The 15,549-nt window shown below is 33.4% G+C and overlaps 2 protein-coding genes and 1 non-coding gene across 3 annotated transcripts; all 3 read right to left on the bottom strand.

Annotated features, from left to right (window-relative positions):
* Window positions 1-64: 64 nt before the first annotated feature.
* LOC129760256 (lysophospholipase-like protein 1) lies at window positions 65-1,292 on the bottom strand. Its single transcript, XM_055757863.1, has 3 exons — window positions 1,089-1,292; window positions 307-576; window positions 65-246 (listed from the first exon to the last, which is right to left on the bottom strand). Exons 1-3 carry the CDS (start codon window positions 1,162-1,164, stop codon window positions 65-67), a joined length of 528 nt encoding a protein of 175 aa, XP_055613838.1. The 5' UTR covers window positions 1,165-1,292.
* Window positions 1,293-3,907: 2,615 nt separating this feature from the next.
* Window positions 3,908-14,091, bottom strand: LOC129760255 (lysophospholipase-like protein 1). The gene is made up of 4 exons (XM_055757862.1): window positions 13,958-14,091; window positions 4,843-5,112; window positions 4,597-4,774; window positions 3,908-4,534 (listed from the first exon to the last, which is right to left on the bottom strand). The coding sequence occupies exons 1-4, from the start codon at window positions 14,031-14,033 to the stop codon at window positions 4,255-4,257; spliced, it is 804 nt and encodes a 267-aa protein (XP_055613837.1). The 5' UTR covers window positions 14,034-14,091; the 3' UTR covers window positions 3,908-4,254.
* A 351-nt stretch (window positions 14,092-14,442) lies between these two features.
* Trnas-uga (transfer RNA serine (anticodon UGA)) lies at window positions 14,443-14,524 on the bottom strand. Its single transcript has one exon. It is a non-coding gene; the product is annotated as a tRNA-Ser (tRNA).
* Window positions 14,525-15,549: the final 1,025 nt, after the last annotated feature.

Raw genomic sequence — 15,549 nt, 5'->3', positions numbered from 1 at the left:
GTCTCTGCAAGGATTTCATGTTATGGATTATTAAATTTGTTTTATAAATTAAGGTTTTCAAAGCTCACCTTTCGCCATGGAACATCAACAGATCAGGAAGCTTTTCACCTTCGGTAATCGAGCCCACCGAATCATACACAATGGATCCGGTATTGAGGAAGGAAGAAATTGCGAACACTCCAGCTAAATCTCGATTTAAGTGATAAGCTGTATGTAGTGCCAAGGCACCTCCCATTGAAAATCCACCTGAGATAATTTACAAACCATTATGCCACAAAAATCTATAAGGTTTAAATTTCTTCCTACCAACAATGATCCGTTCAGCGGGGACACCTTGTGCGATTTCACGCTTCAGTATTTCGTTGACCGTATCGTAGATCGATGCCAGTGATGTCCGAATTTCCGGACAGTCCATTTCAATGCGCTTCCGGTTGAACCAAACGTTCGAATTCTCTCCACCCATCGGAGTGTACGGCTGAACCGGTGCTGTTGGAATGATTACCTTTATGTGCGGAAACTCCAGATCCCGACCCAGCAGAAAACGGATCCATTCGGTTAGGCCCCTTCCGGTGTCACCTAAAAGAAGTCAAAGCATAAGATAGAATCAAAATCTGAATCCGATGTTTAGACAAAAAAAGAAAGTAGATAAATCTCGATCTAAGCAGAGTGGATTGGACGTAACACAACAGTAATTAATGATATAAATTTAATAACAGTTTTTGAAATCTGAAAATCGAAAACGGCATGCTAAATTCATCAGGCCTTAAAAAAACTTCTATATTTTTTAATCCTCAAATGAATCCTTGTTCCAAAATCAAATATTCAATTCTAATCTTAAATCAAAGACCTATGAAATTTTTTAAAATACCTACTTAATCTGAATTGTGAATTGTGTTGTGTTCTTATACTGGATTGATTAGTCGGAATTAAAAATGCCTAATGCATTTGGTCCGTTGTGAAGTCCAAATGTTGCCACCTGACCTCATTCTAGCTGCGACGAAGCTCAATTTACATAATCGTTCAATGTTCCGTGGCAGTTCAAGCAATTCTACCAGAACTATTATCGTCCAAATGAAAATCGCACTTACCAGATCCGTGAAAGAAAATCAACGTTCCAATGTGGGATTTACCGGTAGGGTTGAATACTTTTTCGATAAGCCTCATTGCTGCTGAACAAACTGACGAAATAAACCGAAAAACAAGGCCAACTTCTTGACTCTATTGGTAAAATTAGAAAAACAGTGAAAATCTGAAAAAAGAAAAACACGAAACGGACATTGCTCGCGGACGATTTTGGATTGAATTTGTTTAGAAGCACGCGATCAAAGCAAACGAGAGATAAAAATTCAAGCATGCTGCTCGAATTTTGATTCAACAAGTGCTCGATTTGTTTAATTCATAAATGCCGCAACAAAATTCGGAGAACATCGCAAAAGAATTATAGAGTCAAATAGAATCTACAGACAATTGCAAAATAAAACTTAATGAAATGATTAGTTTACAACGGTGAAAAAATATTCTAATGTACGTACAGTCTGGGGGGGGACTAACAATGAATGATTTACAATAAAACATTATTCAATTTTATGCGATGTTTTTCTTAAAAAGATTACCAAAGCAAATAAAGTCATGGGAACAACACTGACTGCGGTTGTTCAAATCAAAATCGAAAACAACTTCACCGGAAGTGGAAGTAATTCGCTGTGGTTCGAAAAAAAATCGTTAAAAAGTGCGTGTACCCGAGTTTTTCGTAACGTTTCTTCTACAAGTGCGGTTTCTACTCGAAATGAATAATTCGCGAAGTGTTTTTGTGCTTTTGTCGGCTCAGTGACGTGAAAAACCGGTCAGTGATATTACTTTCGATGAACAAAGCATTCGGAATTCGAATTCAGGAATGATTTCCGGTACAAATTGATTCTAATCGCGTGGGAAATAGTGGATGAACATCAGAGAATGACTTTCGGGTTATGATGACTCTTCCAGTTCGAATACAGTCAGACCTGTGTCTTGTCACCGTTTCAGATGATGTACCTGAAGCCGGATTTCGCTTATGGTAAGTCATTTTCTTTTCTTCTTTCCCAACCGTATCTGAATGATCCTTCTATGATCCTATATATACACACCTTGCTTCTAGCTATTCTTGCATTCTTTGGCGATCAGTTGCTTTTTTGCGGATCTTTTGTCAATCTTGGTATGTAAAATTTTATATTTTTTAAGAATTTCCCGAGTATGCACCTAAAAACCAAACATTTTCTTGAAATTCATGATTTTCATCGGGAAAACCTAACGAGCCTATAGTTTCTTTAGGAAAACCAGTTTCTCAACTCCCTTTCATTTCAAAACAGGGATGAAAATGGCATCTTATATTAGGTAAAGTACATAAATCTTGAATTCAAATAATCAATGAAATATTCTAACGTAATTAATTTTCAGATTAAAAAAAAACTAAAATTTAAGTTTAGAGAATCGATTCTTTCAAAATTAGATACATTGAATCAAAGTAAAAATTGTATATATTTTTTGGAATAAGAGATAAATTTGAACGGATATTTGAAACTTTGAAAGGCTAACATTAAACATTAATGTTTGAACTTTATAAAGATGAAATTCCGTGGGCGTGATTGAGTGCTCATTTATATCACTTTGATATAAATGGGTATACCTTGACGTATAGCAACATTAAATATAGAATAGTGAGAGTATCACAGTTCAGTGTTGCTATAGGCATCAACGGATCACTTCCGACCATAAGTGAAACGGAACCCCTAGATGTCGGTCCCACGGCTTTTAACTAAAGCTCAATCACATGGTCAATCTGGTCCGATCAGAAATGATTGTTTGACCTTTTATTGTCATTTTAATGTTATTTTCTATTTTTCTTAATGTTCTTTTCTATTTTTCAGATCATTCGGAGGTGGAGTTTTTTTTTTCTCTCTCTTCAGATATATTCAAATAGTTGGAAAGTTAGAAAGGAGTAGGTTAACATATTCAAATACCATATTCCTCCCCAATGCTCCAGTGGATGTGTATTTGCGGTTTATGAATTACGATGGCTTATTCTTAAATCTAGCTTTTTTCAAACGTCTCAAGATCGCTTACTATTCTACGCTGCCTTCTCTAAACTTTAAATTTTCTTCTCCAAACTATTCTAATTTTCATTTCCAGCGTCAGCTCCCCGAGCTATTTAAACGCCATAAAAAAAAAAAAAAAAAAAAAAAAAAACTTTATAAAGATGAAATTAAATTGAAGTTTTCACCGTTACACAAAGATTAGGAATGGGGCTATTAAAGATGTTTACAGTACAAAATGGTTCCGCTCTAGATCATATTTTGGTCCCGCTCAAGATCAGATTTCTTCCTTCAGTAAAGCAGCTGTAGAGTTATAAGGATTTACTCTAAAATATTCTACAAACCATCATTAGAAAGCAGAAACCAAGATCTATCCGCTGAACTAAAAAAATCATTCGGATATAACACCTATCCATACAGCTTGATCAACTGTTCCGAGTTGTGTCGAATTGAGCCATTTAGTTCCGCTCAAGATCATTTACATGGACTACAAAAAAGTATTTTAAGCTCAATATTTGTTGACACAGACATTAAATTTAAACACTTTTTATAGCTTATTCAGCCTGTCAGATAATAAAAATATCTCCATATGAAAAATTACAAATCAATATGAGAACATTGTGATGTCTTTTAGAGTACTGATTTTCCACAAAAGTGAGCTTGTGAGCTGTTAATGAGATCCTGAATTTTATTCAACTTTTGTTTTTCCTAAGATTTTTTAAACTTTTGGATGCATGAGTCTGTGCTTATGGTGAGTGATATGTCCTCAAAAGAATAGATTTGTCGAAATGGTCGTAATCCTTAGGACTTATGTATTTTTTTCTATTTAATTGGAGAGAATTTCAACATTGGTATTTTTAATTGTTATTTTTATTGTTAACTGATATTTAATACACATTTTTAAGGACTTTGCAGATATTTTCAATATTCAATATTTTAAATTCGTTTCTAGTCTCTAGAGCCACCAATATTTTGCGTCGTTTTTCTTAACAAATTAGTGTTTTTTTTCGTGAAAGAACATCAACTTGCACAAGGAAAGGTTTATGTTTTGACAAAAATTTGATGTACCGAAGATACCAAGTTAAAATTTTTAAAATTTAGTTTGTTTTTACTTGACACTGTTCAAAAATAACCAAGCTAAATAAGCTTACATTCATTGATCAAATATAAAGTGTATCTAACGTCTTCAAAATTCTTTCCCGAATATCTTGATGAACATCCGTATCATAATCTCCGATTCGTCCTTCTTGTTTTCCGATTCCTCCTTGGCCGGCCGAGGCGGAGGTGTCGGAATGTCATCCCGGGGTGGTGGCACTAGCATCAGAATCCACTGGATAATCTGCTGCAGATGTTTGAGGCGTATTTCATGGGCCATATTCCACTGCGTCACGAACTCGCCTTGTACTCCAAAGTTAGTTAGCTCCTCGAAGGTTGCCCGACCCCAATCCACCGGAATGAGGTTGTCTCTGTTCGAAAGCATCGACATTATCAGTATCCGAATAGTTTTAAAATGGTAAGGAATACTTACAACTCGCCATGGATCATTAACAATTCCGGTAGTCGCTCATCCCTTGTCACAAATTCCATCGAGTCGTAAACGATGGACCCACTGTTAAGAAATGAAGAAAGAGTAAAAACTCCTCCCAAATCTCTGTTTACTCGAAACGCTGTGTGTAAGGCCATGGTTCCTCCCATTTCAAAACCACCTAAAATTTTAACAACAATGCACGTTAGTATTTTCATCAGTGTTAAACGAACTTCAATAGTTCCAAACCAACGATAATTCGACCGGCCGGAACGCCTTCCGATATTTCCCGCTCAATGATGGCTTCGACCTGGTCGTAGATCGATGCCAGCGATGAGAGCATTTCCGGACAATCGCGTTCAATGCGCTTCCAGTTGAACCAAACGTTAGCATCCCGACCTCCTTTCGGTGTATACGTTTGAAGAGGTGCGGTCGGAAATATTACCTTGATGTGCCGGAATTCCATCCTGCGGCCCAAAAGCAACCGGATGAATTCGGCAAAGTCTTCCCCGTTGTCTTCTGCGTACGAAAAAAAAAACAATATATTTTTTACTTCTCTCCGTAAATTTTCTTTAATCTGAACTTGTGAAAAACTGTGAAGGTGCAGGATTAAGGTTTAATTTAAATATCTGACTGTTTTTTTTTAATAATGCAATCTGACTTTAAAAGCTGGTTTCTGTATACTGATATGAATTCTACAATTCTTAGGTTCTTATTTTGAACATATTACTGTATTTCTTAACCCTCATCCGCATTAAATTTCATTACCCTAATCAGCACAAGGAGTGTCAATTTGACACTCCAAGCTAAAATCGTCATAACTCTTTTTATATCTAACCTATTACAATGAAACTTATATCACAATAAACCTTGTAATGTCAGTAAAATAGGTTTAGAACATTATATTTAGCTAAAGCTTCTTGTTTTCTCGTTATTCAGCATGAAAGAAAAAAAAATCCGAAAAAACATGCCTCAGGAAAACTGCTGTAGTTCATATATTACACGTCCAAAAAATATTTGCCTTATGCATATGAAAGCTGAAGTTAATGTCTACATTATGAAGCCAAGAAATAGTTTTAAATTTTTTTTTGTGAGATTTCACAAAAATATGAAAATTATAAACGCAAAATTATTCCTGAATTTCTAGAACCACAAGCAGCGCATCCAGCAAAACGTGTTTGTTTGCTCTCCGAGTAGGTACGGTGGGTGGTGATTTGGGCAGAGAGCGAAGCCGAGAGCTGAAATAATGATGAATATATGAACTACACAGAAAAAAAATCTGAATCCTTAACAACACTGAAATTGAAAACCTGTATCATTACATGACGTGGAACTCGATTTATTGATGTAAATTTACAAATTAAAAAAAGTTGAATCCTTAACAGCACTGAATTCATATGACACAAATATTACTTGACACGGAACGCGATTATTTGATGTAAATTTACATCACATATGATGTAAATAAAAAGAAGCATCACATACGACGGAATTTTCAGTGCGAATTAAATATTACACGTCTTTAATATTTTACATGTCTTTAAATTTTACACGTCTTTTGAAGTTTACAGAAGTGGAATATTCAACTCGCACTGAAAATCCCATCATATGTGATGCTTCGTTTTCGTTACATCATATGTGATGTAATGGAAATAGAAATTTCTTAAAATTACACGACATGGAATGTGATGAGGACATTGAATTTCAATTTAATAGGATCAGACAAATTTAAACAAAGTGTCAAGTCAAAGTCGTGCACCAAAAAGTATTTTTTAAGCAGTTTTCCCGCGATTAAAGTTCCCAGAGATCTTCGTGAAGCAGGAAGCGGTGTTGGAAGCAGCTCCAAGTTATTCAACTTTGGATCCGGTCTTCGAGAAAAAATATAAGTGTGAATGTGACTCCTAATATAAAAAATTGTGAGATTAAAAAAATCATTGTCACCAAATGAAATAAACTTAATTAATAACAAAAAGGTTTTATTTTTATTATGACATGAGATAATTCCAGTATTGAATCATAAATACCAATAAATAAAACAAAACAGATTCCAATTGGAAAGTTTTTCCTCCAATATTCAGTGGTTTTATAATTTACATCATTTTTATTTTACATGTTGCCATACTTTACATCATTTTTTATTTTACACGTTGCAACATTTCACTGGCGTGTAATTTCCAACTAGCACTGAAAACTCCGTCATATATGATGCTTCTTTTTATTTACATCACATGTGATGTGATTTTACAGATTTTTTTCGTTGTGTGTACAGCAGTTTTCCTGAGGCATGTTTTTTCGGATTTTTTTCTTTCATGCTGAATAACGAGAAAACTAGAAGCTTTAGCTATATATAATGTTCTAAACATATTTTACTGACATTACAAGGTTTCTATTGACATAAGTTTTATATGAAATTCATAAAAATCCAAACGACTTAAATAGATTTTACTTTTGGAGTATCAAAATGACACTCTAAGTCGGAAAAGGGAGTTTTTTTTGTCCAAGCTTCCAGGGTTCGTCCATAAATAAAGTAAAGATGCAATATTAAAGAACTTTTGAATTCATTTAGGGTACCCGAAGAAATTTTTGTTTTTTGAAGCTTCTGAAAAAAGTTACAAGCCTTCAAACTTGCAATAGTGTCAAAATGACACTCTAATGCGGATGAGGGTTAAAAAGATTTCAATCCCAAAATTCTTAACTTCATTATTCGTAGTTCAGAATTGTTCAGCTCCGCTGTTGAAAATGTGTCAATCCATGAGCTAATATTCTCAAATAAAATAAAAGATTCTTAATTTCATTCATTCAAAACCCCAATTTTTTCATGAGGTTTCGTGAATGCCGCATTCTAATTTTTTAATTTATGAATTTTTAACTCTAAGGTTTAAAGGGCGAACACGACATTATTGCGACACATTCAACATGGAATAACTTTTTACCATTGGGTAAAAATCAACAAAATTTTACAAACTTTTTCATTGATTTGTATTGTTTACATGCTCTCAAAATCGACGTCATAAAATGGAGGTAAACCAACGTGAGTCGAGAGAACAAATTCTTTCCTAACACCTGGAATTTTCTGACCTGTTGCACCGGCAGTTGGGAGAAATGTTGAACATTCACCATTCAATCGTCTCCAGAGTGTTGAAGCAGTTGACGTTGGATCACGGCAAAGGAGCTGGAAGAAAACCGGGACCGGAGAAAAAAAAAAGACGGAGCGAAAGGAGAAGCGGATGATTAAAGCAAACACCAACGTCTTAAGCCGTCATTTGGCTAAAAAGATCGGCATGTCGCAGAGCTACGTCCAGAATGCAAAGAAGAAAGCTGGACTACATACATACAAGATATAGAACTTCCCAAAACGCGATGAGCGGCAACAATCGATGGCTAAAACTCGGGCACGGAAGTTCTACGAGAAGAAGCTGACAAAATATGACTGCTGTGTGATGGACGACGAAACGTCTAAAAAAGCCAATTTTAAGCAAATTCCGGGGTTGGAATTCTTCACCGGCAAGAGCAAGTTCAATGTGGACGATAAATTTAAGAAGAAAAAAATGTCGAAATTCTTCTTCGAATATCTCGTTTGGCAAGCCATCTACTCATACACACTGAGGAGGGCACCTTTCGTGACAAATGGCACAGTAAATGGCAAGATCTACTAATCTGAGTGCCTCGAGAAGCGCCTTTTGCCATTCTCGCAGCAGCACGATTAAGCTCCGCTATTTTGACTAGATTTGGCATCATGTCACTATTCAAAAAGTGTCCAGGAGTGGTATTAGGCCAATTCTGTCCATTTTGTTCCAAAGGACAAGCCAAACTGTCCGGAGCTGCGCTCTGTGGAGCAGTACTGGGCAATAATGAAGCGGGAACTTCGGAAGACCAAGAAGACAGTCAAAGACGAGAAAGACATGTTAAGAAAATGAAAAAAAACTGAAAAACTGGTACCAGATGACACTGTAAAGACTTTGATGGATCAAGCGAAAATGCGTTCAATTTTACACTCAAGGCTCCATCGATTAACTTTTCTTTTGATTTTTGAAGTAAACATATGTATAAAACTACCCTAAAATTTTGGTTTGACTCTAAACATTATAAGAAAATTGGCATGACATTTTTGATGTCGCAATAATTTCGTGTTCGCCCTTTATTCATCAATACAATTTCTAGCATTTTTCTTGAAGTTTAAGTTTCAGTTGTTTCTTAATCAGAATTCAAATTGAGATCGCTAAATTCTAAGGTTTGAATTAAATTCTTAAATCGCTATCAAGATATCAAAATTCAAAGGATCTTTGTCTTCAATTTTCAAATGCTAAGTATGAAATCTACATCTGAATCCTGAATTTTTAACTTTGCTGTTCAAATTACAAATTATAACTTTTTGATCTGATTCTAAAAATAAACATGTGAATCTAAAAATTCTCATTAGAATTTCTGGCTTGATAATTTAAATTTCTTGCATTTGAATCAGGTAACTGAAAACTTGAATCTCCTTTTTCGGTATTGTATACAAATTTATAATTTTTTAGTCCAAAATTTTAAGTTTTCGTCCCTCAATTTTATGTTATGAGTTCACAATTTTGAAATTTTAATGTTGTGATCGAATCAAAAATTCCCATAATTAGATATGTGCACAACCGATCTTCAAATTCTGTGTTCTCAAATAAAAACGTAGAATTATAAATTTATTATTCAAAACGCTGTATTGAAACTCCAAACACTGCTTTCTAAATTCTAGATTTTTAAATCCCAAAATCTCAATTCTTTTTTTTCTTCGTTATTCTTTATAGGATGAGCTTAATTTTAAAGGCTGACTCTCCAATTAAAGACTTCCAAACATTTTGTTTTCGTTTTTTTTATTTGAACATGAAAGTACAGACAGTGCAGATCTCTTAATTTTTACCTTTTGTACCTATTTACGTTAGCTAAATTTTCGTAGGTCTGATCTGATAACGGAATTTCAAATTTCCAAATTCATGTTCAAATTTAATAATAAATAGAAAATTTGCTTTGAAATAAATTGCTTTATAAATAAATTTATTTTAAGGAGCATTCAAAGCTTAACTGACTATAAAGGTGAAATTCTGAATATTGTTTTTTATGACTGCAAATTAAAACCTGTTTTTGTGAATTCGGAATCCTTCATGTTGGGTCTGTAAAATAAAGTTTCCAGAGATTTTATCCGAAATAACCATATTCTGATTTCGCTGTTAATAACTCTGAGTTTAGAAACGTTGCTTACGAAAACAAAAAAAATCAATCTGAAAAACTCTTGAAAATTGATTCTAATTTCCTTAATCTCAATTTATCTTATTCGAAAATTTCTTATAGCTTTTATTCTGTAGAAATTACTTTCAAACAGTGTTTCGGATTTCCATTTATAATTTCTTCTTCTTCTTCTTCTTCTTCTTCTTCTTCTTCTTCTTCTTCTTCTTCTTCTTCTTATGCAGCATCGATTACCTGCATATTTTTGTTTCAACTTCATGTTTCATATGTTTCGAAAATACGAATTCAATATTATGAACTTTGTTTCTTTAATAACTGATGCTCATTCTTGAAATAAAAACTCTAAGTTCCATACCTGCCTACTAATATCTAGAAAATACTAAATGTTGCATCATAAATTTAAAAGGCTAGAATAAAATCACAGGATTCCCAGGTTGTTAATTTTAACCTTTTTAATAATCTGTGTCAACATATGCATTAGAGTGGCAATGGATGTTTGGAAAAAAATTCATGATCGAATTTTGAAAACCGACCATAAACATTTTATAGATTGGCCCCAAAAGCAGACCCGTTCAAAATTTAAGCTCAATCGGACTTGATACAGAGGTGTCTCAAAGTGCTCAAAGTTTCGGGTTTTTACCTTTAAAAATCACAAGAGGGGGGACCAAAAGAAATCGAAAAAAAAACGGAATTTAAATTTTGATGCCAAATGATTTAAAAATGTTTAAAACATCGAAATCTGGTGTAGTTCTGAAAAAAATGTCAAAAATCGACTTTAAAATTGAAAAAAAACACCAAAGAAAATTCGGAAAATCGAAATATGGTGTTATCTCGATAGAAAAAATTTTGACAAAAATCGATTTTAAAATTTGCCAAAACTTTCGGGACTTCCGAGGTTTTCCGAAAAATGGCCGGTTTTCCGAAAAACAAGGTCCAGGAAAGTCGACTTTTAATCATTTTTTTTGTTTGTTTTTGAGTTTACATCAGTTCTCGACGTTTCGTTTCATGCATTCCTCAGTTATTTAGCATCAAAATTAAATTGTCCGAATTTACTTTGGTTACCTCTTTGGTTATTTTTTAAATTTAAAAGTAGATTTTTGACATAAAAACTTTCGAGAGAACATCAGATTTCGTTGTTTTATACATTTTTAAGTTACTTGGGACCAAAATCAAATCAAATTTTAAACTAGCATACGCATTTTGAAATTCATGGACCAAATTTTGAATTAACTACAAAACTAATTTTGAACCAGAATTTCAAAACAGCTCTTTATTTTTAATTAATTATGATGAATCCAATTGAAAACCAAAAATCCTTTGAAAGATACAGAATCCGAAATATAAAAACAGAAATACTATCTCGATTTCGATAATATAGTATCAGAATTTCTGGAATGAATTTAATTTCATTAAAAATTTATTATTCAGAACTGATTTTCAATCAACAAATGAGAAATTTTTGAAATATTGTAGGATAGGCATTCCAGAATGCTCGGTTTTATCATGGCTTGTCCGATCATTTAGTAGAAAAATGAGACTATTCAGGCACGGCCTGGATCTACGGTTTTTTTTTTATGAAAAACTGGGCAAGAAATACTAATTTAGTAATGATAAATAATAAATTGGGTTATTCCACAATAGATCACAAAAAGTTGGTCGCAGTGGATCTTCTCATACAAAAAAATTTAGTAATGATAAGTTTTGATTTTCGAGTCCAGAAGCGATTTTTATCAAAATAATTTTTTTTTTTTTCAAAATATACATGAAATTTTGAAGTGATTTTCCTTTATCGTTCTCTCTTCCGAATAATTCTTGAATTTTCTCAAATTTTCCAGGATATTGCCTTGTTTTTGGATTTAAATGATTGATTTGGCAAGTTTTTCCAAAAAAAATTGGGGGCTTAGATACGTGCAAGACAAATTATGGAATGTTTACAGTAGTAGAATTCTGAACCGGGGATTAGTTTTTGCCGTTTTGGCATCAGTTTTGAATCAAGTTTGTTACTCTCGAATAACCTTACTCATTCATGAATATAAGATTAAGAATTAAAAAAATTTGAGTGTAGAGTAGGATATCTCACTTTCTTTTCCTGGAACCTCATTGGGGGGTTTAACCCCTTAAACACCGCTAGTCCTACGGCCATGTAGTGCCACCCTAATATGCATGCATACTCCACTCCAAAATTGCACTATGTCAAGAATTCTGGAGGCTCAGCCTTCAAATAATAGCTTATGGTGTAAAAACAAACTTTTCTAAGGCGGCGTCTCAGAAAAATGATTTTTAGAGGTCGCCTTTTTAAGGTGGACTTTTTAACTCAATAAAACTTGAATTTTAAGCATCTTTTGGGTTCGTTTTTTGTTGAAACTTCAATTAAAAGTACATTTTTTTGTAGATTGAAAATATATATTTTTTTATAAATTTCAAAAGTCATACCTACAAATTCGAAGTTCAAAACAGTCTCAACAAATTTTTAGTTTAAAACTTATGTTCAGAAAATTTTAAAAAATATAATAGACACATGTTTGATACATTTTCAAGATTTTAGAATTTTATTAGGGATAAGTGTCGAAAAAATTCCCTTTTGTCAATAACCGAACCAGTGCGTCCATAATTTTTCTGAGATGCCGTTATAAAAAAGTTTGTTTCCCACATCCGAAGCTATCATTTAAAGGTTGAGCCCCCAGAATCCCAGACAAAGTACAATTTAATAACAACCTAATGCATTCTCGTTTCTATATCCCAATGGTGCATTCAGTATTCCCATCATTTTGCGTTCTAAATATTGTTTTATGAAATATTTTATAGTGTTATAATTAGAGTTTCCGTCCCGGGCGGGAATTTCCAGAAATTTGAAAAATTCGGGAATTCCCGATTCCCGGAACGTTAGTTTCATTCCCGGGAATTCCCGACATGTATGAAATTATTTCTCTGGAAAAGCCTGATAGCCTCCGAAACCATTCTTATTGTTCTTTTTGAAAATGTAGTCATACATAATTCATTGAGGATATTCCGATTTCTATGGCAGTAGACATTTTGCAGCCAATTGGTGCAATTTTTTAAATAGATAAGTTAAAAAAGATAATATGTGTTTCCACATCGTTTTCATTGAACGAAACCCCACAACACTTCGAAAAATATATGAAAAATCGCGCAGCAGGTAGGCAGATTGTGTTTTATAGAAAGTAACATTTATGCACTTGTTTTCCTCTGGCTTTGAAGCCAGATGAATTTCAAAACTTAAAAATGAAGAATACATCGTATTTTTTTTTCATATGAAGAGCAAATATGTAAAATATTCAGAAAAACGAAAAAAGGTTGGAATAACCGAACAAATGAAAAGATATTTTTTTTTATTCAATTTACCCCTAATTGCATGAATGAATTCTTCATTTGACATATTCAGGTTATTTTACAGTCCGTTTGACTGTTTTTAATTTATTATTGTTGAAAACAGTTTTATTTATTTAATAAAAAATAAGTTAAAAACATAATGAAGAGTACATTTTGAACAAATTATGGGCTTGTATTCACGAAAGGTTCGTTAAATTAGGTATATTTGAATCGAAGTGCATATATTTTACATGTTTTTGAATATTTCCCGGGACACAGGTCACCAGATTTCCCGATTCCCTGGAACAGGAAAATGGTCGGGAAATGGACACTCTAATCATAATCTTGACTACTTATCTTTGTTTGTGTTTGGTAGATTTCGACCAAGGTGTTTTGAATTCCAAACTTTCTTATCTACTTTAAATTATGGATGGTTTAAATTTGAAATTTATATTTAATCCTATTTTAAGATTTTGCGTTTCTTCAGTTTTGATTTGCTGAATTTTAAACGTAGTATTAGATTGACGTAGGTAATCGCATTCGATTTCAAAATTCAAGACACTCACATTGCGATGCGCATTAGGTTCCTTTACACTCGAATGAATAAAAAAATATTAGAAAACCATACAATCTTCTATTAACTTTTCGTACTCTACACACTTCAAAATATGCTGACAAATCTCGTTTGGTGAAGTTTTTATTACACTTGAAGCGTTCGTCTTATTTTCAATTGAAATGAAATTAGTTTTTCTATTTATCCGCTTTCATTTTCCGCTTGGGAGACACCATTTTCTTTCCCAAAAATCACAATGCGTACCTGCTGCATGGAAGAAAATCACCGTTCCAACATGATATTTTCCAATCGGTTTAAACACTGTCTCCTCAAGGCTCATATTCAAGGAAAATTGTTGAAATCACGAAACAACACTATCCCAGCGAACTGATTCCTTTGAACTAAGCCGGGAAGGACTACACTTGACTGTTACCTAACGAGTTGGACTTGGTTCAAATCGATCGATGCATCGATCGTAAAACATGACGACAGAAAAAAAAGAAAATCGATTTTCATTCACAAGATTTGCTGGCGTTGATGGGATGAATAAACCCAACAGGCCCAAATGATACAACAAAACAAGCAAATCACAAAATTCAATATTTGATTTCCATTTTTTTTTAAATAGATTGTGTCCCGACTTGTTTCAGGCGTCCGATGTATATAAATACCCATAAAAGTATATTCAATTTACAATTCCATCTCAAAATCGTAGGTATCAATATCAATTTTTTGTTGTAAAAAAGTAACGCTGTAGACAGGATTCGAACCTGTGCGGGTAGAACCCAATGGATTTCAAGTCCATCTCCTTAACCACTCGGACACCACAGCTTGGTGATGATCAGGCTGCTGGTAGCGAACATATATCATCGGCACTAATTGATCGTCGCCAATCAGTGGCGCATCGAACAGTTTATCCAGATCGCCAATTCGAACGGTTTTTTTTACAGGGATAGGTGAAACTAGTCCCACCATCTGAAGAGGCTAGATTTGTTAAGCCTTAAAGAAAGCGTGAAAGCGTGGTTTGATATTTTTAGGAATGATTCCCGAAAATGAACTTAATTTGCATTTTTAACGCTTATTATGCTAATGTTAATCACCAAACATCTTCATCAACATCATATTAGCTTAGCATCACAGCATAGCATATTGGGTTACGTTTGGTGTGAGTTTAAACTTCTTCGAACAAATATTTTACAACAATATGAACTGAATCTTCTTATTGAAAATTGTGAGTTCCGTATCATAATCAATGTTTTAACGTTTTGAATCTTAAAGCGAAAAATTCAAATTATAATCTTTCAAATTAAAATTATTCTTGAAATTCAGTCGTAACTTTTGATACGTAGTGTGAATTCAGCTTTGAGGTTTTTGAATTTGTTCCCAATTTATCACTCATCCAGAAAAGAATAAAATAATTCTTCAACTGCTGTAGATTCGAATGACCTTCGATGACAAATTGGATTTCAAATTTTATTCAGTTTTTTGATGTTGACATATTTTGAGAAAATGAAAATTCATTTCACTGACTTGAGAGTAAAGTATCCACATGAATGCTTCTCTTTTTTGGGTTCCTATCAATTGTGCAAATTTTAAGGCCTCTGCGATGGGATGGGCTGGAGCGATAAAAATTCAAAGTTTGTATCCAGATAGTGATTTATTTGTCTAAAAAACATTTCTATCAATAAATCTAAACAAGTCAACTTAAATACTTATGTAATTAATCGATCCAAAAAAAATAGTTTTCCGTGATTCCAAGATATATAAGCTTCAGATGTGTAGCCCTAGAAATAAGCTTCAAAAACGTACTGATTCTCTGGGAGCTCTTTGTGTCTTTAAAACGAAAAATTTTGAAA

The sequence above is a fragment of the Uranotaenia lowii genome, unplaced genomic scaffold (assembly GCF_029784155.1).
Source record: "Uranotaenia lowii strain MFRU-FL unplaced genomic scaffold, ASM2978415v1 HiC_scaffold_533, whole genome shotgun sequence".
In the NCBI taxonomy this organism is placed as follows: Eukaryota; Metazoa; Arthropoda; class Insecta; order Diptera; family Culicidae; genus Uranotaenia; species Uranotaenia lowii.
This window is presented reverse-complemented; position numbering and strand designations above follow the sequence as displayed.